Source organism: Leucoraja erinacea, chromosome 16, assembly GCF_028641065.1.
Source record: "Leucoraja erinacea ecotype New England chromosome 16, Leri_hhj_1, whole genome shotgun sequence".
Lineage (NCBI taxonomy): Eukaryota > Metazoa > Chordata > Chondrichthyes > Rajiformes > Rajidae > Leucoraja > Leucoraja erinaceus.
This window is the reverse complement of record NC_073392.1, coordinates 12,060,492-12,084,107: the sequence shown is the minus strand read 5'-3', so window position 1 is coordinate 12,084,107 and position 23,616 is coordinate 12,060,492. Positions and strand designations below refer to the sequence as shown.

At 39.2% G+C, this 23,616-nt stretch overlaps 2 protein-coding genes and 1 long non-coding RNA gene across 5 annotated transcripts in view; 2 read left to right on the top strand and 1 right to left on the bottom strand.

The window, feature by feature from the left end:
* pdzrn3b (PDZ domain containing RING finger 3b) overlaps positions 1–19,284 on the top strand; it is a 181,965-nt gene extending 162,681 nt beyond the window's left edge. Inside the window, exons 5-10 of one of the 3 annotated variants that reach the window (XM_055647700.1) lie at positions 3,664–3,751; positions 9,105–9,217; positions 10,387–10,432; positions 11,815–11,916; positions 15,858–15,974; positions 17,013–19,284. In XM_055647700.1, the coding sequence (XP_055503675.1) occupies positions 3,664–3,751; positions 9,105–9,217; positions 10,387–10,432; positions 11,815–11,916; positions 15,858–15,974; positions 17,013–18,542 (1,996 nt within the window). In that variant the 3' untranslated portion in view covers positions 18,543–19,284. The remainder of the gene's footprint in view (positions 1–3,663; positions 3,752–9,104; positions 9,218–10,386; positions 10,433–11,814; positions 11,917–15,857; positions 15,975–17,012) is intronic. The other 2 variants (XM_055647701.1, XM_055647702.1) reach the window with 2 other exon arrangements.
* shq1 (SHQ1, H/ACA ribonucleoprotein assembly factor) overlaps positions 1–23,616 on the top strand; it is a 354,350-nt gene that overhangs the window by 28,386 nt on the left and 302,348 nt on the right. The window lies entirely within an intron of this gene.
* Positions 1–23,616, bottom strand: part of LOC129704531 (uncharacterized) — a 134,131-nt gene that overhangs the window by 6,273 nt on the left and 104,242 nt on the right. Inside the window, exon 2 of the long non-coding RNA XR_008724741.1 lies at positions 20,063–20,167. This is a non-coding gene — a long non-coding RNA (uncharacterized LOC129704531). The remainder of the gene's footprint in view (positions 1–20,062; positions 20,168–23,616) is intronic.

The following is a 23,616-nucleotide window of genomic DNA, read 5'->3' as shown; positions in this document are numbered from 1 at the left end:
TTTGTACTTGCAGTGAGCTTGAATTTACTCATATAAAGTATTATCTGATTTGTTTGGATAGCATGCAAACAAAAGGTTCTCACTTTACCTGTGTCAATAATAATCCTAAACCTAAGTCCAGAGACTCAAGTTCAAATCCTATTATGGCAGATGTCAAGTTTAAGATTCAGATGTTACAATTCTATTAGGTATAACAATAAAATCATTGGTAATGATTACCACACAACCACTGGATTGTCATAGTAAAATAATATAATTACTCTGTCCTATATCTATCCTATCTATCCTCACCTATCAAGACTCTTAAATCCCCAGTGAAATTGCCTCACATTTTTCCACATTATAGTCCATTTGATATGACTTCATTCATTCCTTTAGCCTGGCCATATCCCCAAAGCATCTCGACACCCCACATGTTTTATGAATAAAAACGTATATAAAAAATCAAGAGGAGCAGAATCAGTTCATTTCTCCATCCCTGCTACCTCATGATGTATCCGGTAAATTTGATTAATTGCAGACCAATATTTTTCAAAGGTCTCCACTACAGTGCATTATCTTCCCAATTATTCCAAATTGATCATTACATTATGAAAATCACCCAAAGATTTTTTGCTCTTTCTCTGCTGTGATCTTGATATGTTCAACCAATTGTAACAAATTCTTTAGGTGAGAATGTATGATTTGTAATGTGCCATGTGCCAAAGCTTTAATGATGAAATGGAATATTGTTTTTTTAAATGTTATGCATTTAGCTTTCAATGTGAAAAATATAAATATATGACATTGGCAAACATCTATTGATGTTACTGAGGAAATGGCAAACTTGATTATGTGATTTATTGTCATAGTACTAATATACATGAGGTGTGTAAAATCTTTTAAATGCTTAAAGAACAGGCAATTTCTATTTCATGTACCTGTCCATCTCTTAAAAGTAAGAAAAGGTTAAACGGAGTAACTAAAATTTGTACAGCACAGAGAGAGGATTTGTTAAAACACCCGTAGGTTTCCCATTAACAATTTGGAAACACCCCTAATTAATGAGTTAAATTTATTAGGTGTTTTGTTTTAAATGATAGATTTTTCGGGTGATTTTCCACATGTTGAAAAATTTTCGGCAACATCGGTGACAATATTTGTTGTCGTAAGTTGTTGTAGGTGAATGTCATTAAAACTTGTCCCTGGCAGCCACCTAAAGAGTCACCTAAGTGGGACAGGCCCTTAACATTCAACTGTTTAATGATATGCATGTTTGCATCTCTTTAACACATTTTTGAAGTGAGAGTGAATATTTGTTTTTAGTGAATGGCAAGGCTATTGCTAAGGAAATAAAAACAATGTGTTGACTTGATGAAATATTTTTGTTCAAGCGGTGCTGGATATGAAGCCACAGATTATAGAAAAGTAATTAAGCCTGAATTGGTCTCCTGTGACGCTGTTAAGCTACATATATCACTATGATGCCTCCTCAGGATTTTTGAATTGAGTGTTGAATGATTTCATGTTCCAAGTCTCATCTGGAATAAGGCTCTGGGCATCATGAGTTTTTGCCATCATGAGTGCCAGTGGATCTTTTGGGCATCCTTGCTGTTGATAGCACACTGTTGAAGACTTAGCATAAAGGAAGATGTGTAACATCAAGCGGTGTGAAAGGATGATGCTGCTGAGAATCTTATTAGTGGCGAGACATATCTTTTGCTTTATTTGCTGCACGCCATGTCCACATCACTCAAATATGCGGAAGGATGATGTGTGACAGCACTGTTGGGCTCTACATTGAGGATTGTGGAAGCCAAATTAAGTTTCAGAGAAAGGCTGTTAAGCCACGTTGCAGAGGAGTGACACAAAAAAGCACTTTCAGATTATGCATAGCTTTCTTAACATCAGTTTGGAACACAGCAATTCCTGTATTTAGGCAACTGATCTGACCTCCCACTGCCATTGTTATTTCCCCTTTGCAATTGTGTCCTCATTCAGGGGAAGCTCAATGTCATTGAAAGTGTTCATTGCACTGAGGGAGTTAAAACCACAGACAATGGAGTTAAGGCTGTTGATAAGATTCCACATGGTTTGCTGCTCTGGAAGGTTATAACCCATTGCATCCAGAGAGAGCTAGCTGCCTGTATACTCTTATATATCGGCAAGACTGGCCGATCATTTCACTGAACATCTTCGCTCAGTCCCCCTGGAACTACCTGATCTCCCGGTTGCCAAACACTTTAATTCCCATTCCCACACTAACCTTTCTGTCCTTGGCCTCCCCATTGTCAGAGTGAGGCCAAACGCATATTGGAGAAACAGCATATCATATTTTGCTTGGGTAGCTTACAACCCAGTGGTGTGAATATTGATTTCTCTAGCTTCAAATAACCTCTGCATTCCCTCTCCCTCCATACCTCCCCCACCTAAGTTGCACCAGCTTCTCATTCTCACCGGGCAAATGGCTAACAATGGCCTGTTTCCTTTATCATTGTTACCTTTTTACAAAACTTTCATTCATTTGTTCTGTATCTCTCTACATCTCCATCTATACCTCTCGTTTCCCTTTCCCCTGACTCTAGTCTGAAGAAAGGTCTCGACCCGAAACATCACCCATTGCTTCTCTCTAGAGATGCTGTCTTTCCCGCTGAGTTACTCCAGAATTGTCTTTAGGGATAGAAATGGATGATGTTGGTGGAAGATTATTTTTAGGTCTAGAGGCGTGTGACTAGTTATGTGCCTCAGGGATTGGGACTGGGCTCATTGCTGTTTATGGTTTATGTCAATGATCTAGATGATAATATTTAATGTATGATGAGTAAGTTTGCCGATAACACGAGTAGGTGGTATTGTAAACAGTGAAGATTGTTATCAAAAATTACACCAGGATCTTGACCAGCTTGGCAAGAAGTCTGAGGAATGGCTAATGGAGTTATACGTAAATAACTGCAGGTTATTTATGTATATTTACGTAGGTGATGTTTTAGGTTGGGCCCTTTCTTCAGCCTTCCATTCTGATGAAGAGTCCCGACCCACAACATCATATATTCATGTTCTCCAGTGATGCTGCCTGGCCCACTGAGTTACTCCAGCATTTTGTGTCTTTGCTGTGAGCCATTCTATTTAGTACAAGAGTGCATGTGTTAAAGTGACCATACACTTGGCGTACTGCTACAATGCAGGTAGAAGTTCTATTGGCGGAACTCTTACATTAGTTGCGTGTCACTAGCCACACACTGGTGCAGCGGTAGGGTTGCAGCCTTACAGTGCCAGTGACCTGCGTTCAATCCTGGCAGCGGGTGCTGTCTGGAAGGAGTTTGTACGTTCTCCCTGTGGACTTGTGTTCTCCGGGTGCTCCAGTTACCTCCCAGGTAGCAAAGACAAGCAGGTTTGTAGATTCATTTGCTGCTGTAATTTAACCCGAGAGTGTAGGACAGAACGTGTGTATGGATGATCAATGGTCGGCATGGACTCGTTTCCACACTGTACCTCCAAAACTAAAACACTGGACGGTAGAGCACATATGCAGAATGTTTTATGCACTGTGATGCTCAGGAAACAAGCTCAAGAAATACTTTATTTGTATCTTCATTGGGGGATCCTATCTAGTCTACATGCTATTTTTGTGTTTGATGTTTTTTCATCTCAATACTTTGAATATCTTAACTTTCTTTTGCATAGACATCCATCCGGACTGGACTATTATGATTCAAATGACTATTTTCGAGGATTACAAACTGAAATTGACAGAGAAGAATTAGAATATGAGGTAAGCTCATTTTGTAGAGGTCATTTAGACTGAAATCCTATTAAATGTTGCATATTTTTAAAATATGAGAATGCTGCCTCTTTATATGACATTATAAAGTATAAATTGAACCCTTTTATGTTTGGTCATGCACATGGTAGATCAAGAACATTCTTGCATATACTAATTAAATAATGATTGCAGGCAAATTCTCTCCGTTATTTCACTGAATACTTATGATTGTTTGTTACCAGTGTTTTAGATGGCACTTTCACTACATACCATTTGCTTTGTTCTCACTAGAGTTATACCTGATCTATAATGCTTAACGCAGAGTAGATGGCACAGTCTTGCTGCAAGTTCAGCAGCTTTCTTGGAGGTTAAGTGACTTTAGAGTGATTGTGACCTCTGGTGCTGTCTGTGTGGGGTTTGCACTGGGTCATGCTGTTTTCTGCTGTATCCCCAAAAATGTGCCAGTACTGAAGTCAGTTCACTATTCTAAATTATGCTCGGTGTAAGAGATTGGCCGAGGAACAGGGTTCATGAATGGGCATTGATAAAGAATAGATACAGGAAAAGAAATATGGATTGCCTTCGAGCTGGACGAGACATTATATGTTGAAGGGTCTACTTAAGTGTTAAAATAAAGTGATGTTAAACAGAAATATGAAATTAGAATTTTGATTGAGGGAATTCATTGGATTTGATACTGAAGTGCACGGCTTTCTCATAGGTTCAGTGATAACACATTTAGGCAATTGATGAGTATTTATGAATTCCAGTCCTCTCTGGGGATGCTTTTTGTGGAAACAAATCCTCTTGTATGCGGTTAGGCCTTTGCTCCTGACTCTTTGTAACATCTTATGCTGAATTGTGGTCCAGTCCCCGTGGTATACAGTGAATTAAATCTTGTGAAGCCATTAACTGTATAATTTGGTGAAACGTGTCTACTCTTGGGTAATGAATGTCATGATTTACAGCATCAAAACAGTTATCTCAAAAATCAATGCATCAGTTGAAATTAAAACCAAATTCCAATAATGAACGAGTAAAGTACAAAAGAATATGATATGAAAAAGATTTGGCTGGTAATTGTGAAGCTTTCTCCTGTTGGCTCTTTTGTGATGATGTGAGCTAAACCATTAATAATAGTGACTTTGATGTACTGTGTGGTGCCAAAAGGTGACCAGCATAGTGACACGGCAGCTGGGCATTGGGAGAGCCTTAATGGTCTGTTTGACTGTCTCCAGCCACAAAAGAAGCTTGTTCAGATCTTGAAGACTAAGATCAATGGTAAGGTCAAAGCACTAACAAAGGAGAGTTGAAATAGTTTTCTGAGTTACTTTTTGTTGTCTGATGATAAATGCTTTTGAACAGTCTACAGAGACACTACAGTGCCCTCCGTAATGTTTGGGACAAAGACCCATCGTTTATTTATTTGCCTCTGTACTCCACAATTTGAGATTTGTAATAGAAAAAAATACATGTAGTTAAAGTGGACATTGTCAGATTTTAATAAAGGTGATTTTTATACATTTTGGTTTCCCATGTAGAAATTACAGTAGTGTTTATAAATAGTCTCCCTCTCCATTTTGGGGCACCATAATGTTTGGGACACTGCAATGTCATGTAAATGAAAGTAGTCATGTTTAGTATTTTGTTGCATATCCTTTGCATGCAACGACTGCTTGAAGTCTGTGATTCATGGACATCACCAGTTGCTGTGTGTCTTCTCTAGTGATGCTCTGCCAGGCCTGTATTGCAGCCATCTTTAGCTTATGCTTGTTTTGGGGGCTTTCGGTCCCCTTCAGTTCTCCCTTCAGCATATAGAAAGCGTGCTCAGTTGGGTTCAGATCGGGTAATTGACTTGGCCAAGCAAAAATTGACCATTTTTTAGCTTTGAAAAACTCCTTTGTTGCTTTAGCAGTATGTTTGGGATGATTGTCTTGCTGTAGAATGAACTGCCGGCCAATGAATTTTGAGGCATTTGTTTGAACTTGTGTAGATAGGATGTGTCTATATACTTCAGAATTCATTATGCTACCACCATCAGCAGTTGTATCATCAATGAAGATAAGTGAGGGGGAACTTCTTTACTCAGAGAGTGGTAGCGGTGTGGAATGAGCTTCCAGTGGAAGTGGTGGAGGCAGGTTCATTGGTATCATTTAAAAATAAATTGGATAGGCATATGGATGAGAAGGGAATGGAGAGTTATGGTACGAGTGCAGGCAGGTGGGACTAAGGAGAAAAAAAGTTGTTCGGCACGACTTGTAGGGCCGAGATGGCCTGTTTCCGTGCTGTAATTGTTATATGGTTATATGGTTAAGTGAGCCAGTACCTTCAGTAGCCATACATACCCAGGCCATAACACTGCCACCACCGTTTTTCACAGATGAGATGGTATGCTTTGGATCTTGGGCAGTTCCTTCTTTCCTTCATACTTTGCTCTTGACATCAAGGGCCTGTCCCACTGATGCGACCTTTCAGCGACTGGCTTCGACTTTCAAGCTCGAGGGCACTTGCCTTAAAAACCTCGAGCTGGATCGACAGTCAGCGATTAAACTGCAAGTTGGATCGCCCGACCTCACTCACACACACACACACACGTAAAATGCCTGCTAAACTTTATTATACTTCATAAAAGTCTCCACTCCTTCTCCCTCCCCTTCTCTTCCCCCCCACCCACCCTCCGCCCTCTCTATAGGACTTACCTTACACTGTGGCAGCCGCTTATCTTCCTCTTCATCGCGGGTGTGAATTTCAGACATTGCTACCCCGTCTTCGCGATGTGTTTGTGTGTGCGGTTGGTCAGTCCAGCTCGAGGTTTTCCAAGCGAGTGCCCTCGACCTTGAAGGTCGAAGGCACTCTTCTTAACTCGCGGATTAGGTTGCCGCAGTGGGACAGCCCCTTTAATATTCTGCCAGTTTCCAGCACTGAATCGGTAACCTGGCTATTTAGCCTGAGTGTTGACCTCATTGGTGACCTCTTCCTGATGCCATATTATTGTGAACTTTGGTGGCTTGCGTGGGCCTTGGTACAGATAAACTCTTGCCTTGTTCCTTACTCCTGCACCAACGTGTCTGAAGTCACAATTGAAAATTAAAATCCTCATTGTGTGTCCTAATCCATTCTGGTTTCCACCAGCCTTCCCAATCCTTTCCAGCAGCAACTGGAAGCGATCACTACTTCTCCTTTATGAGGAGCCAGAAAGCCAGCTTACACGAAGGGCAAGCATCAGCTGAAATTGCACTTCTGGAATAAGCATTGAGGCAATAAATAACTTGGTTATTGACACGAGATATTAATTCTGCCTTGAATGCACTCTCCAAAGAAAATGCTGTGACATTAACTCTGGTTTAAAAGAGCCTAGAGCACAGTAGTGACTATATAAAGCAAATATTGACAGAACTAAAAAAATACAAGAACATAATAAAACCAAGGAATGGTTTTAGCTGGTTAGCTTAATAGTTAGTCTGCATATTAGTGATTGGATATTTCACGATTAACTCGAAAGTGGCTTAAAGCTGCTTTGTGCTGGAAACGTGATTTTTTTGTAAACCAGTCCTAGCATGGAGTGAGGACCCAAATGACACCATGACCCTGCCTAACATTGATTAATGACTAAATCACAACCCCACAGCCCCGAGCAATGGGTAATATTTACCATTTTATGACCACAAATGGAATAACTTCTATCTGATCTAATAGGCTTCCATCTGCCCTTGCTTTCTGCAGTTGATATCACAGGCTGCATATCTGAATTTTGAATTTCATGTAATTTTTGTGTTATTTTGATGTAAAAAGAGCTGTTAGATAAAAAATAACATAAATTGAATAGCACATATAAAAGCATGCAGCAATGTCAATGACACTGTACGACAAATATTGGTCATTTTTTAACGTGTTGCTGGTGTGTCTGCTCTGCCTGACTACTATCATGCATTGTTTTCATTTAATAATGTATTTTTCAATTTTCTTAACACCTCTCCAGCACTTAGTGATATATGTACCTCTCAGTCAACTTGAATTAGAACATAGTGCAATAGCTTGTGTACACACCTCCCAGTCAAATGTAATTATATCAGATGTCTTGCGTTCTATTGCTGCAGACTGCTGGAAGGCATCTGAGGTTCCATACGTTCAAAGATGTTAACCAGAAACCCTCGCTTTGCCTTCTAATTGTGGTTTGTTACACAAAGCCATTTGAGGAAAGGCTTTTTTTTGTACTTTAAAGCAGAACTTTTGTTTTCATCCCCAAACAAATATCCGAACGCCCTTGGCTGTTCTGCAGACATTTTTAAAAATCTGTGCCTGTGTTTGAATAGCTGACCTGGAAGTGAAAAAGATGGATGATAAATAGAAGGCTGCCTATATTGATTCATGGATTTAGGGGTAGAATTGACCTAGAATTAAAATGACATTGTTATTGGTGAAAGGTCTGGTCAATGTGATCTGCAGTCCTGGACTAAAATAGTAGGAATAACTAGTAAGAATATACATTAACTTTCACTGATTTTTGAGCTTACTAGACAGTTTGTGGATTAAAATAATGTAAAAGATTCTTATAAAGGTTCAATTATCTTGAATCCCAAATAGATTTAAAGATTGCCAGTAGTGGAGAATCAGCAAGCATTTATAATGTCCTTCTGTCACAAGGCAAACCATCAAATATTTGAACAACAATGTTGCTATTTATAGAATATATTAAATCTAGTAATAATACTTAAATATATATATTTTTAAAAGAGTAGACTTTAGTTGGTTGTCCATAGTTACATTTCATTTCAAAGTTATTACAGTGGAAGCCTGAGGTGTGTTGTACGATAAGCTGGTTAAGCAAATGAAATATATTTCATTTCAGAGAGACTTATCGCACAGTCCAAGCACGGACGGTCAGTTTTCCAAAAATTGTGAGGTTCCCACAACATTTATGACATACTTATCTTTTAATAGAGCATGAAAAGCCAGTGAAGAAAAATTAATGTATTTTCATGGAACAAAATATTCAATTTCTAGTCAAGTTCTGATAGCAACCAAAGCTGGTAAATAGAAAATGCATCTTCTGGGCACTTCTGACAGTTCTGCCATAGAGTATCATACCTAAAAACGGGCACACAGCCGACTTAATATTAACTCAATGGAAGTTGTCTGTTCTGTATGAAATTGCCCTTTCAGAACAAAATGATTGAAATGCTGCTCTCAGGGTTTTAAGCACAATGATCCTGCTGAGTGTTGTTAACATTACAAGTGTGTTGGTTTAAATTGCAAATAAGATATTGAATGTGAATGTAAAGTGAAGTTGAAAATAAGAAACCTTGAGAAACAAAATAATTTTAACAAGTCCTGCAAATTTCTCTGCTTTGCGACTGATTAGGAAGTGGATCTGTACAGACTGCCAGGGAAGGACAAGCTTGGTCTCACAGTTTGCTACAGAACAGATGATGAAGATGACACAGGAATATATGTCAGCGAGGTAAGAAACACATTGTATTTTTTCAGAGAGGGATATCTGTCTGGAGTAAGATTTCACACACAGGGTCATAATTCCTGGTTCAGGTGCATAAATTACTTTTCACGTCATACCCTAGGTACATAGATACATAGAAAATAGGTGCAGGAGTAGGCCATTCGGCCCTTCGAGCCTGCACCGCTATTCAATATGATCATGGCTGATCATCCAACTCAGTATCCCGTACCTGCCTTCTCTCCATAACATACACAAATATAGCCAATGAACTGGCCTCAACTACCCTCTGTGGCAGAGTTCCATGGGATTCACCACTCTCTGTGTGAAAAATGTTTTTCTCATCTCGGTCTTAAAGGATTTCCCCCTTATCCTTAAGCTGTGACCCCTTGTCCTGGACTTCCCCAACATCGGGAACAATCCTGCATCTAGCCTGTCCAACCCCTTAAGAATTTTGTAAGTTTCTATAAGATCCCCCCTCAATCTCCTAAATTTGGGGTTATCAATTTTTAGCTGGTACATCAAATGGAACTTTCAAGTATTGCTGTTGCACACTCATCTTTGTGACTGCTCGTTATCTACTTAACAAAGGGGGTAAAAATGCTGTTGATGTATTTCTTGCATTGCATGTGATTGTTTCGTATTCAGAAGCTGGACTTTCACAACATTAAAATGGGGATTGGTGAGTTTTAGGCAAATGTCTTGATCTTGACGTATGCTGAGAGATTTTAAATGTCAAAATAAAATGTAGACAAAAATACTGGAGATACTCAGCATTTTTTGTTTACCTTTTATGTTGAAGTTGTTGTGCAAACCATCCTATTGCCTCCTGCCAGAAAATATCAATGTTTCTTCCACTAGCATTACTTAAAGCCAACTTCATTTGTGAATTCAAACGGTGAACAACAATTTTATTTGAAGAGTCTGAAGAAAGGTTTCGACCTAAAACGTTGCCAATTTCCTTCGCTCCATAGATGCTGCCTCACTGCTGAGTTTCTCCAGCATTTTTGTCTACCTTTGATTTTCCAGCATCTGCAGTTCCTTCTTGAACTTCAACATAAAGTTTATTTCTGATGCTCCATGCAAACACAAAATGGCTTTATTTGAGTGGCAGCTGAATATTACAGACCTTGGATTTCTATCTATAATTTATTTTATTGATTTAGCAATTTATTTATGAGGAGCTGCAAAGCATTGTACTTAAAAATGAGAAAATAAGAGATAAATCTATCTTACTAGCCATAAAGAGACAATAAATCTATCATCACTAGCAGTGCAGAATAAATATTGCACAGAAAGCAGAAAAGTATGAATATCATTTATTGAACATGTTGATTTTTCATTGATAAGCAGTATCGCAGCAATAATGGTCGCATTAGGTGACACACCGAAAGCAGAAAAGTAAGCTTACTGCACCAACAAACATAAAACAGTATGCTAATATTTTCAGAGATTGATCTTAAGTTCTGATCAAGAAGGCTCATCAGCGTCTCTTCTTCCTGAGGAGACTGAAGAAGGTCCATCTGTCTCCTCAGATCCTGGTGAACTTCTAACAGCTGCATCGAGAGCAAACCAACTGACAGTATGGTATGCATTTTGTCTCCGACCGAAGGAGCAGAGAAAATTGCCCAACGCATCACCGGTTCCTCGCTAATTGAGTTGTCCAAAGCAAGCTTGTTGCGGAGGGCGCTCAGCATCGCCAAGGACATCTCAAACCATGGACTGTTTACCCTCCTACCATCCGGGAGGCGCTACAGGTCAGTTGCCGAGATTGAGGAACAGCTCTTAAGTTGTCACTCTACTCAGTACCTCGTGACTGCCAATACTTTATCAGAATTTATCAATCTGCACAGTCGCTTTCAGGGAGATGCAAATGCATTTTGTTGTCTCTGTACTGTACACCCAAATTAAAATTGAATCTGAATCTGAGTTGCATAATTCATACAATACTTTATCAGAAATCATTGCACAGATTAAATGTATAGAATTGTGAGCTGAGGCACTTTCATTAAATGTATAGAATGGATGAGGCACTTTCATGAGTATGGTGACTTAATAAAACGTTTTCAGCAAATTCTAGGTTTTTATGAAGTACAGAAGTATCCCGACCTGAAACGTTACCTATCCATGTTCTCCAAATGATGCTGCCTGACCCCCTGACCTACTCCAGCACTTTGTGTCTTCTTTTGTAAACCAGCATCTGAGTTCATTGTTTCTCTACTTCAGTATTTGCGCCTGTAATTTTCTTTCTCATGGAAAAATCACCAGGAACCGATTTAGAAATTGTAGTAACTTAACACAGAGCAGCAGCGAGTGGCCTGATATCAGGACACATTTGGTTTATGTACATATATCTTTCGTGATTATAATTTTCGTGCATATTAAATAGTGATATGAATTTCATGATGCTCTAATCCTCTGAAAAAGAAAACAGATACTAGTTCATGTTTCTTATTTAATGAAGGCATTCTGTAATTCCTCTTTTTGGAATAGACTAATTAGTGGAATGCACATACATTGGAACGTGCAGTTTGTGGCTAATTATTAGCTTTTACCATATCAATTAGGATAGGTTCACTATATATCAGTAAATTACACTCTGCTTGTGTATGTTATGTAGATAAATGGCATTGAGATCCAAAACCGAGAAGAAGCTGTAGCATTACTTACTCGTGAAGAAAGCAAGAACATTTCCTTACTTTTGGCCAGGCCTGAACTGCAGGTAAAAAAATGTTTATTTCTATTCAACCTGTCGTTTAATAACTAATTCACTCGGAAATGTTAAAGTTGCCACTTGAACACAATGACTCATTGTATGTCGATTAGCTAATTTCAGCAGTAAATTAGTTAACATTCTATAAAACTGAAGATACATTTCATAGATTTCAATAATTAACATTCAAGGGAATTTGAAATATATTGTCATGAGAATAATGATGGTAAATAAACCAGCAGCTGAAATCTGTAGTATTTGTGAAGAAGGTTACTTTCATAGGATTGTTTAATATATTTTCAAGCAGCGCAAAATTGCAAATTTTCTGTACTTGCTGCTCTTCTTGGAACTGGCTGAGTCACTTGGTAGAAACTCATTGTCTGTTTAGATGCCATTATGTGTCAGGGGAACTTGGTGAGTGTTATACTATTGAATGTCAGTGGGAAATGGCTGGGCACTGTCACGTCCTGGTACTCTGTGACATAAGTGTTCCTTGTCAAGATTCAAGATTCAAGAAATTTATTGCCATGTCAACAAGTTGATAGGAATGTGTCTTGGTTCACTCTCAGACAGACACAATACAGTACAATACAACCACCACATACGCCACAATAAATAATACAGACAATGCCGTACGAAGGACAATATATACAGGAAGGACAGTACCCAGCAGCGTCATACTAAGCGTAAGTGCAAGTGCAAAAGAAAGTGCAAAGTGATTATTGCAAATTCAAATATCTGATGGCTTGGAGGTAGGTGCTGTCTCTGAAGCGAGATGTTTTACTTTTAATGCTTCTATATCTCCTTCCTGATGGGAGGAGATTAAAGAGGTAATGTGCCAGGTGAAAGTGTTCTGCTATGATTTTCCTGGCCTTTCTGATGAGTCTTGTTGAGTAAAGTGATGTCACTGAGGGAAGTCTGCTGCAACCGATGATCTTAGAAGCTCGGCGCACTAAGTCAACATTTTGGCTACATTTTATTGTGCAAGGCCAAAAACAAGTTACATACAGTGTGTATCAAAGTAAGTGGGACAATTGAGGTTATAAGAACAATGGAATAGTTAGATAGGGAGAAGGCTATTTCAAATATGAGAGATGGAAAATAATTATACAGGGACAATTGGAAGCTTGAAAGGCCAACTGTATGCTGGCCTTCTTTGCAAGGGATTTGTAATACAAGAGTAAGGAAGTATTTTCACAGTGTGGAGAAAGAAAAATATTTTGTAATATGTAGTGGTATAGATAAAACAAGTTGAATCCTGGGATGTGGCTGTTTTTATGCAAGTCAATGATACGGTTCTAGAGTTTCAGGAAGATGTGAGGTGATTGCCATGTGCTGTTCTAGATTCTAGGGGGCTAGAAAATGGAAAAAATAGTCTTGATGATCACAGCATGAAGAGTGGAGCTGTAAGAAGACATTTCTTTGGCAATGAATCTTTGTAATTATATTTTGAACAAGGTTATATGCCCCTTCCTCAGTAAGTGCCTTCAGGCCAGGAACCATGGGTCAGAGATTTAGTTTAGAGATACAGCGCTGAAACAGGCCCTTCGGCCTACCCGGGTCCGCGCTGACCAGCAATCCCTGCATATTAACACATTCCTACACACACCAGGGACAAGTTTTACATTTACCAAGCCATACAGACCTGTACGTCTTTGGAGTGTGGGAGGAAACCAAAGATCTCAGAGAAAATCCACGCAGATCACGGGGAGAACGTACAAACTCCGTACAGACGGCACCCAGGTCTCTGGCTCTGTATTCGCTGTAAGGCAGCGACTCAACTGCTGTGCCACAATGACCACCTGATTTATTCTGAAGAAGAGTCACGACCCAAAACGGCATCAATCCATGTTCTCCAGAGATGCTGTATGACTCGTTTAGTTACTCCAGCACTCTGTCTTTCTTTGGTCTGAGGGAACAGACATTCCAGCCACAAGATATTAGAAGTTTGGATGTTAACGGTTAAAAGAATGGTGGCAGTGGAAATGCTTGCCATGTTTGAAGAGTGTGTGGATGAACATGAGCTGTGTTGTCACTGAGTTGGCTGAGGAGGGAGAAGTGATGACATTAATAGTTTGAATAGTCCTTTTGTGGTTGCTGCAGAAATCTCACGTCAGATTAACTCTGCTGTAAGCATTTGATATTCATGATCACTTTTGTTTATAAAGTATGGAATTTATTAAAAAATAATAAACTGCAGGATTTTCAATCAAGAAAGGTGTAAAGGATGATGTGACAGCTGAAAATTTTAATTGTACTCGAAGCTAAGAATGTCTAGTGATGGTTCATCTTTTCTGATTCTAAATCAAGGTGTAGAGATATTTCATCAAGTTATGTTATGCTGCATGTGGCACTGGCTATAAATGTGGAATTGCAATAACTGATATTGGCTGGTTGAGCTTTTTATTTTCAATCCTCAAAGGTTATGATAGTAATAATGTAGCCATTACAAATTGCACCAATTGTATTGTCGTGGTAGCACAAAATGGGACCAGGGGGACATGGAGGAAAAATCAAAACATGGAATTTGATAGTTTTACAACATTGATATATGGTAGTGATAATGGTTGCATTGAATAGATGAAGAACATCAGGTGTGTAGTATAACCCCAATGTATGTAAGCATGTAATTGAACTTTTTTTCCCCTTACGGGCAAGATCTGTTATGTGTGTTGTGAGCAAAGTTTATAGCTGTAACAACAGACCAATCTTCAATTGAATTGGTCAATATTCATTCTTTCACGTACATTGATATTGTGGAAGGGTCACCGTTGCTTGCAAGTGTGCTTTTACAAAATAAAGGCTTGCAGTTGTTAGTAGTCCAGCAAGAAAGTCCTGTGAATTGTTACATTATGTGTAATTAATTTTTGTCAGAAAGATGGAAATGTAGAAAGCTGTATGGGGAAATAAGTACTATTGGGTGATGACTTGGGATGGACATCCCTGTGTGTTGACATTGACAAGAAATAGGACTTACAGTTGCATAAGTTGCCTGGATAAAGTGGAGAGGATGTTTCCATTAGTGGGAGAGTCTTAGCCTCAGAATTAAAGAATGTTCTTTTAGGAAGGAGATGAGGAGGATTTTCTTCAGTCAGAGGCTGGTGAATCTGTGGAAATCATTGCCCCAGAAGGCTGTGGAGGCCAAGTCAATGGATTTTTTTAAGGCAGAGATAGAGATTCTTGATTAGTACGGGTGTCAGGGGAGAAGGCAGGTGAATGGGGTTAGGAGGGAGAGATCGATCAGCCACGATTGAATGGCGGAGTAGACTTGATGGGATGAATGCTGCTCTTATCACTTAGGAACGTATGAACATAATCCATTTTGTGCTGCAATCGCTTAAGTATTTTAAAATGTAGCCTACACCATATATGAAATGCTGCAGTGAATTTGCTCATAGCAAGCCTCAAAACTCTCCTGGTTCCCCTTTGAATTGGGGGTTCGGGTGTTATTTTTGTGAAAAAAGTGTGCATTTTTACCTTTGGCAGTGAAATTCTTCTTCGCATTTTTAGTTAGAAAATGCAGTACATGATACTCTGCTTGTACCGAATGGGAGAGTCGTTACAGAATTGATTGTAGAGTCTTCAGACCCAACTAAATCACATGTGACCTACTGACACAGTAACATATAAACGAGAGCATGAGCAAAGAATATTGGTACAAACAAGAGAATAGTTCGAAATCCTAAGGCATTATAATGGTTCATTTATGGGGGGGGAAAAAAGCATCCACTAAAAATGTTGAAAACAGGAGGATACGGGAGGAGATTTGTTTGCTTTGTACATCACAACTAGGCTCAAATCCTAGACAGCTGATCCTCGTGCAATGGGGTTTGACTGCCCATACTTGAAAACAGTTAGAGCCTCAACAAGATCTGCTGTAAAAATAGTATGTCTGTCACAAAGCCTTCTGAAATTTATTTTAATGCCTTGCTTATTTTACTTAAATGCAGTTGGATGAAGGCTGGATGGATGATGATCGAAATGATTTGCTGGATGATTTGCATCTGGACATGTTGGAAGAGCAACATAATCAAGCTATGCAGTTTACAGCAAGCATGCTGCAAGAGGTAAGAATATCCGCCACTTTAGAGCAGGGGTGTCAAACTCATTTTAGGTCACGGGCAAAACGCGACTTCAAGCGCGCCGGATCGCTCCGGCATCAGCCCGAAAAAATCACCGCACGGGCCTGACTCCCCTGCTTTAGAGATACAGCACAGGAACAGACCCTTCAGCCCACCGATCAGCAATCGCTAACACTATGTACACTAACACTATGTTACACTAGCGACAATTTACAATTTTACCGAAGCCAATTAACCTACACATCTGTAGAACTTTGTAGTGTGGGAGGAAACTGGAGCACCCAGAGAAAACTCATGCACTCACAGGGAGAATGTACAAAAGTTCATATGGACAGCACCCGTAGTCAGGATCGAACCCGGGTCCTGTGGCGCTGTAAGGCAGCAACTCCACCGCAGCACATCTATACCGACACATGGATTCAATGCAACTATTCAAAAAGTCTTAAAGAAAAACACCACTGCTTGCTCTTCCATTTCCTGTTGACAGTATTTCACATTCCGTGTAACTAGCGACTTACCTGGCGTGCAAATGTGAGATTCATGTTGTAACCTCTACATGTTTGACATTTTCTAACCACTTAGTTTAGTTTAGAGATAGTGCAGAAACAGGCTACCTGAGTCCATGCCAACCAACGGTCCCTGCACACCAACGCTATCCTACACACACACACTAGGGACAATTTTACAATTATACCAAGCCAATTAATGTACAAACCTGTATGTCTTTGGCGTGTGTTGGAGGAAACCAGAGCACGAGGAGAAAACACAAACTTCATGCAGACAGTACCCGTAGTCGGGATCGAACCCGGCTGTGCCGACACATGGTTTCTATACAACTATTCAGGCAGTTTTAAAGAAAAACAACACTACTTGTTCTTCCAATTGGAAATACTACATGTCAAGTGACTTACTTGACATGCAGTATGCAAAATTTATGCAGTAACCACTTCGCTGTTTCAGACGCCACCAAATCAATTTAACCCTTAGCCCTTACAATAAATGTTCCATTCTTTTCTCTTGCAGAAAAAGCAAGATGATGATGAGGGGACAACAGACACAGCCACTATTTTGTCCAACCAGCATGAGAAAGACAGTGGCGTTGGACGCACAGATGAAAGCACACGCAACGACGAGAGTTCTGAGCAAGAGAATCTTGGGGATGACCACACCACCCCCACTGCCTTGAGAGTCATGTGCAACTATGACACCCTTGAAAGCAGAGACTTGCAGTTCAGTCATGCGTCCTTCATTTCCCGGGACTACGCAGATCCAGATTTTCTTTGCATTCCCTCTGATGGCTGTGAAAGGTTCCGTGATCTGCTGGAGTTAAAGTATCAGATGCAGAGTGACAATCAGTATGGTCCTCACTGCCGTGGCAGCGCTGTGGGTCTCAGTAAGAATGACCAGGAAATTGTTGACAGAGAACTGGAAATGCTGAATGAAGAATTGCACAACATTGAGCTCGAGTGTCTTAACATTGCACGAGCCCATAAAATGCAACAATTGAAAGAGCAATACAGGGAGTCGTGGATGTTACACAACAGTGGTTTTCACAACTACAACACCAGCATCGATAGCCGCAGTCGTGAACTCTCTGATATTACAGAACTACCAGAAAAATCAGATAAGGACAGCTCGAGCGCATACAACACTGGTGAGAGTTGTCGAAGCACACCGCTAACGTTAGATCTGTCTCCAAACAACTCATTGTGCAGGGTGGTTGAGAACCTGAACAGTCAAAGTAATGAGGCGTTGGCAAGCACCACTGCCAAAATGCCACTTCTATCCCATACAATGAGCCTTGCAAAATCCAACTTGGCTACGAAAGAACCTGACCATTGCCAGCAATCTGACGGAAAGGATGAGAGTCAAGCTGTGCAGTGCAACAAAAGCCAGGCTTTTCCCCAAAGCTCCACCTGTCCAATCTCATACCATAACTCGCCCTATAGACATGCTCATATCCCAGCACATGCTCAACACTACCAAAGCTACATGCAGTTGATACAGCAAAAGTCAGCTGTGGAGTATGCACAGAGCCAAATGAGTCTTGTTAGTATGTGCAAAGAACCTTCCTATCATGAATCGTCAAGTCACTTACAACCCAAGATGGAGTGGAAGGTAAAGGTCCGTAGTGATGGGACCAGATACATCACCAAACGTCCAGCCAGAGACCGCATCCTGAAGGAACGTGCCCTGAAAATTAAAGAAGAACGTTGTGGTATGACAACTGACGACGACGCCATAAGTGAGATGAAAATGGGGCGCTACTGGAGTAAGGAGGAACGAAAGCAGCATCTGGTACGTGCAAAAGAGCAGAGAAAGCGGCGGGAATTCATGATGCAGAGCAGGTTGGAATGCCTGAAGGAGCAGCAGAGCACGCAGGAGAAGAAAGAGTTCAACATTATTGAACTTAGCCACAAGAAAATGATGAAGAAAAGGAGTAAGAAGATTTTTGACAATTGGATGACAATCCAGGAACTTTTAACTCATGGGGCAAAGTCACCTGATGGAACCCGGATATATAACTCACTCTTGTCAGTAACAACCGTATAAGTTAGCGTTTCCATGGTGTAATTTAAGTACTACCATCTGAGGTAGAAGCCATCTTGCCTCGTTAAAAGTGGCAATTCTTGTAAATGTATAAAACACATAACTTCTCCAGCTGTAACTGGAGAATCCATCAGTAAATAACAATGCTAACAAGGTTAATCCATATGTGCCTTTTCAAAGGCAACAATAAAATAAACAACAGCAGGCCTAATATTATAATTGCTCTTCACTTTGCTTCAGATCTATTCATTAATAGGTCCTTAAATAAATGTGCCAATAGACTTTAATCACTGTCAATTTTTTACGAACTTAAGACTCCAACTGTTTTATATATGAAATCTTACATGCCAAAATCTGCTGTTTCAATTGCTACACAAAAATATCTCACTCTTTATACTTTTGTCCATGTTCACTGCAACTTGTTCAAAACTTTTCAGGATCTTCCCAATGAAAACCTAACTTTTGCTGACTTACAACCTGTCGTAAATTAGAGATGGTTTTTGCATGTATATAAATTTCATGTTTATAGCAAAGATTGTGGGATTGTGAACACACTTTGTAGTTAATATGTGCTTTGTAGGCATTGACGTATTGAATAAATACAGCTAAATGAGCATTTAGTTAGTTACACACTCCATGTCTTGTATAAAATGAAAATAATTTATTGTTTTTATATTTAGATTTCAGCTGGGCATTGTATGACTTAAAATAAACAATATTAATTGCACCAATTTTACTCCTGTCACTTTTACAGCAATTAGATCTGAAATATTCGCCAATATTTCCATATTTATCACAATTCCTTTTCCCAGTAACACTTGCTGTTTCAGAAATCAAATGTGTTTTATTTATTATTCACTGAACCTTCAAAGATTGGGAACGATATAGCAAGGTAGACTTAGTGTTGGAATTCTAATCCAGTCCAGCATGGCAGGGAAAGCCAAATTGTAATAATTCTCCACCATTTAGGGAGGACTATACATGAAATATATATTTTAATGATTTTGAGATGATTTCTATAATTTTCCATGATGTCCTGATGACACATGTGTGAGCACAAGGGTTGCACTGGAAGTGTAAGAAACAGTAATAGTTCCATTAGCAAATGGATGTGCGGATTTATCAGTGTAATCAAAGCAACAGCAGTATCAGGACTAATCTTTACACACCTATCTATCATTTCACACATTTTGAATGGTGGTGCAGATGGTGGGCTACAACAACAAAAACATCAATGGAATTGATCATAAATAGTTAAGTTTTACTACAACAGATTATCCAAGTGTTGGTCTCAATCATAATTTGCATTAGCAAATGTTCCTACCAAAGCCAACCTCAGAAAATGGGAAGGATAAACTTCCCAACCAAAGTCATGCATTAATGATCATAAACCCTGGTGTTGAAGACCAGTTTGTAAACTCCTGCATCTTCACCATCAACAGATAATCTATTTGTGAGATAGAAAGTGGTTGAAGGACACGGGCTGCTATCCAAATGAGTGAGGATAGTTATAAGCATCCTACCTGCAGCATGAACTCGCATAGGACTGTTCCTCATCCCTGCACGACTGAATTGCTAGATTCTTCAAACCTCCATGTGCACACTCATTCCGACTTTAAGACCAGACCCTGAAAGAGAGGGATGGGTGGAATGATTACTACTACAATTACACATCTATAAAGTATATTTCTTGTCATAAAATATAGTAGTCATTTTTATATCCTGCAACAGCACGCAGGGTGCAATTAAACACGATTGCCTCCAGTGTCAATACACATGTTATGGGATGCAATGGATGTGGAGGAAAAGAGTTTCATTGAACTTCTGCACATTAACCACCATCCAAATGTTGCAGAATTTTGTTAAGAAAACAAAAAGAACCAACTGTAAAGTCAAACTGTCTATTTTCCAATTGTTTTTTTTTTCACTCGAAGCTTAAACTTAAAAGGATAGGAACAGAAATATAATGCATCACATGATACCATTTTCAAGTGATATGAGCAATACCACTGGAGACCTATTATTTCACAATTGTTGAATGTGAAATTGCAACTCAGTGATAATTAAGCGTTCACAGAAACAGATGTTTGATATTTGGCTCCAATTACAAGAAGAGGTCTGCAAAATTTGATTTATTTCTCCCGATAAATCACAAAACAACAATGAACATTTTCTATTACCAAAGCTCCGTGAATTACTGAACACCTTGAATGGCAATCAGGTACATTAACCTCTATTTAAAATCAGTAAATTAAATTTATACCTCAACCACCTGAAATGTATGATTTGTATGATTATTGTTTTATTTTAATAATTTAATAACATTTTAATTGTACATAATCAGTAACAAGTTATTGTTTAAAGTGCTTACTTAGACTATTTGTGCATTTATCTGTTCAGTATTTCATATTTTGTCTTAGACAGCATTGGAATTTTCAGGCCAGATTTTTATGGTCTCGTTTCATTCCCATCTCATCTATTAATCTGAAGAAGGGTCTCGACCCGAAACGCCGCCCATTCCTTCTCTCCAGAGGCTGCCTGTCCCGTTGAGTTACTGCAGCATTTTGTGTCGATCATCTATTCATTTGTTACACACTTAATAATATTTGGAATATTGTGAGCAGTTTTGAGCCCAATATGTGAGGAAGGATGTGCTGGCGTTGGAGAGGATCCAGAGGATGTTTGAGAGAATGATCTCAGGGATGTTTGGATTAACATATGAGGAGTGTTTGATAGCTCTGGACCTGTACTTGCTGGAGTTTAGAAGGATGAAGGGGCGTCTTATTGAAATCTGCCGAATAATGAAAGGCCTAAATAGAGTAGATGTGGAGAGGATGTTTCCAGTAGTGGAAGAGTCTAGGACCAAATGGCACAGCCTCAGAATAAAAGGACGTACCTTTAGAAAGGAGATAAGCAGGATTTGTTTTAGCAAAATGTGGTCAATCTCTGGTAGTCATTGAGACAGACAGCAGTGGAGGACAAGTCATTGGGTATTTTGAAGGCAAAGATTGATAAGTTCCTGATTTGTAAGGAAGTCAAAGGTTTCTGGGGAAAAGGGCAGGGGAAGCGGGTTGAGATGGAAAAATGGATCAATGGGCCGAATGGCCTAATTCTGCTGCTACAGTATGTCATATGATCCAGTTAGTATATTGTATGTTGCACAGTCTTGTTTGATTTGTACCTGAAAATAACTGCGTTAAATCAATGCCATGTGGAACTTGCATTTCTGGGGGTCAACGGGATGCCTGAATGTTTATCATGGAAGTTCCTCTCAATAACTGAGATGACCCAATCAACATTGCAACAGATAATGCACACTTATGCAAGTACAATGGTTAAGTTATTGGACTACAATCTACAGGCCTACAACAGGTCCAAACTGACTATTGTGGTTAATTCTTAATCGCAGCATCCACACCCTGTGTATGAATAATTGTTCTACAATATAACATTGAAAATCCCCGCTTCAATTTTCATAAGCTATTGTCCATATTCTACTCAAGATCTTGAATGAAATCAGTACCAACCTTCTAGATATGGAATTGGCTCTATTTGCATTACATAATTCAAATATCTGAACAAATCCTTTTCTGGAATTTCTCCAGCAGCTCCCTAAATGTTCCTATTAATATGGCCTCCCTGTCAGAGCTGGGACAGCCCAATTTCAAGTGTGAATCACAGCCACAAAGTTCCCTTTGCTACCATGGTTTCCAAGGTTAAAGGCTAATTTTGAATGAACATATCCTAGTGTCAGCTGGAGCTGATCGCTCTGAAACTGTACCCTATGGACTAATACAAGAAGCACTAATATTGGTGCTATATAGATGGCTCAAATGTGATTTGAAGCAGGAGCACAAATTTTATGTGCCGTTTGTACTGGATTAAGTACCCATGAGATCATCCCACATGCTTCACAGTGCTAATGACAATTTCAGCCATATGTTCATCATCTATTATATTTACATGTTGGCAATTGTTTGCAACTATTCGGTAGGTCACTGCATGAATTGATTACAGCATTGTAAAAAGTAACAAATCAGATCTAAATAAAACGTTTAAAAGTCTCTTTACCAAGCCTCTTTCACCAGCATACATTCCAAGATGCTTAACCTTTCAGAATTTATGCGATGAAACTTGAAAACTTATTTTAAGTAGTTAACATAAGAAAACTTACTTTAAGTAGCAGCATCCCACAAACAACTGAGACAGAACAAGATTTCAGAACTCCCTGCTTTATCAATGCATTTCTCATTCATTTAAGACTTTTAGCCCAACAGGCAAAAATAAAAATCTGCCATTTGCATCTTCTCCAATCCACCAATGCAGCACCCAGCACTTTAGTTGAGGAAAGCCTAATTTACAGGCTTTACAGCAAGTTGCCAACACAACGTAGTCAAACTCAGTCGAACCTCAGTGCTGGCAAAACAGTATAAAAGTCTTGAGCTAAACCAAGCTAAGCAAAGATGAATAGTTTTATGTTAATGGTGATTCATTTCAGATGTACTAACCATTAGCAATAACTTCCACCAATATTGTGAAATCATCTGGCAAAATACAGCTCCAATGTCATTTTCAACAGTACATCAACACATTATTGAAATAATATTAATTTGTGATATTTTGCTGCACGATTTAGATGTAAGTTGAGCCAGCTTTAATAAAATTGACCAGATAAATCAAATTGATCTGTGTGACTCCAGTAATTTGGAGGTTGTACTGCAATCGTTATGAGGTGGAAAATTGGCTTTATGGCTTGGACTAAATATATAAAAGGAAGAGTAACTCAGGAAATGGTTAATAAAACTTAATTTGTCATGTGCCCATGAGCAGGTAGCGATGGATGAGAACAGTCGTAAATATTTGGCTATCGATACGCACAAAGGTTTGCACTCTTACATAAATCCACAACTAATGATCCTTCAATCAACCACCAACAAAATATTTCAGGCCTTTTGAGAACTGCAATCTAGATGATTTTATCACCACATAAAGTGCCAAAGATACTGTAAACGATGTACTTTGGATGAAATATTGAACCATCCTCACCATCACAGTGTGAAATTGCAACAGTTTCTGT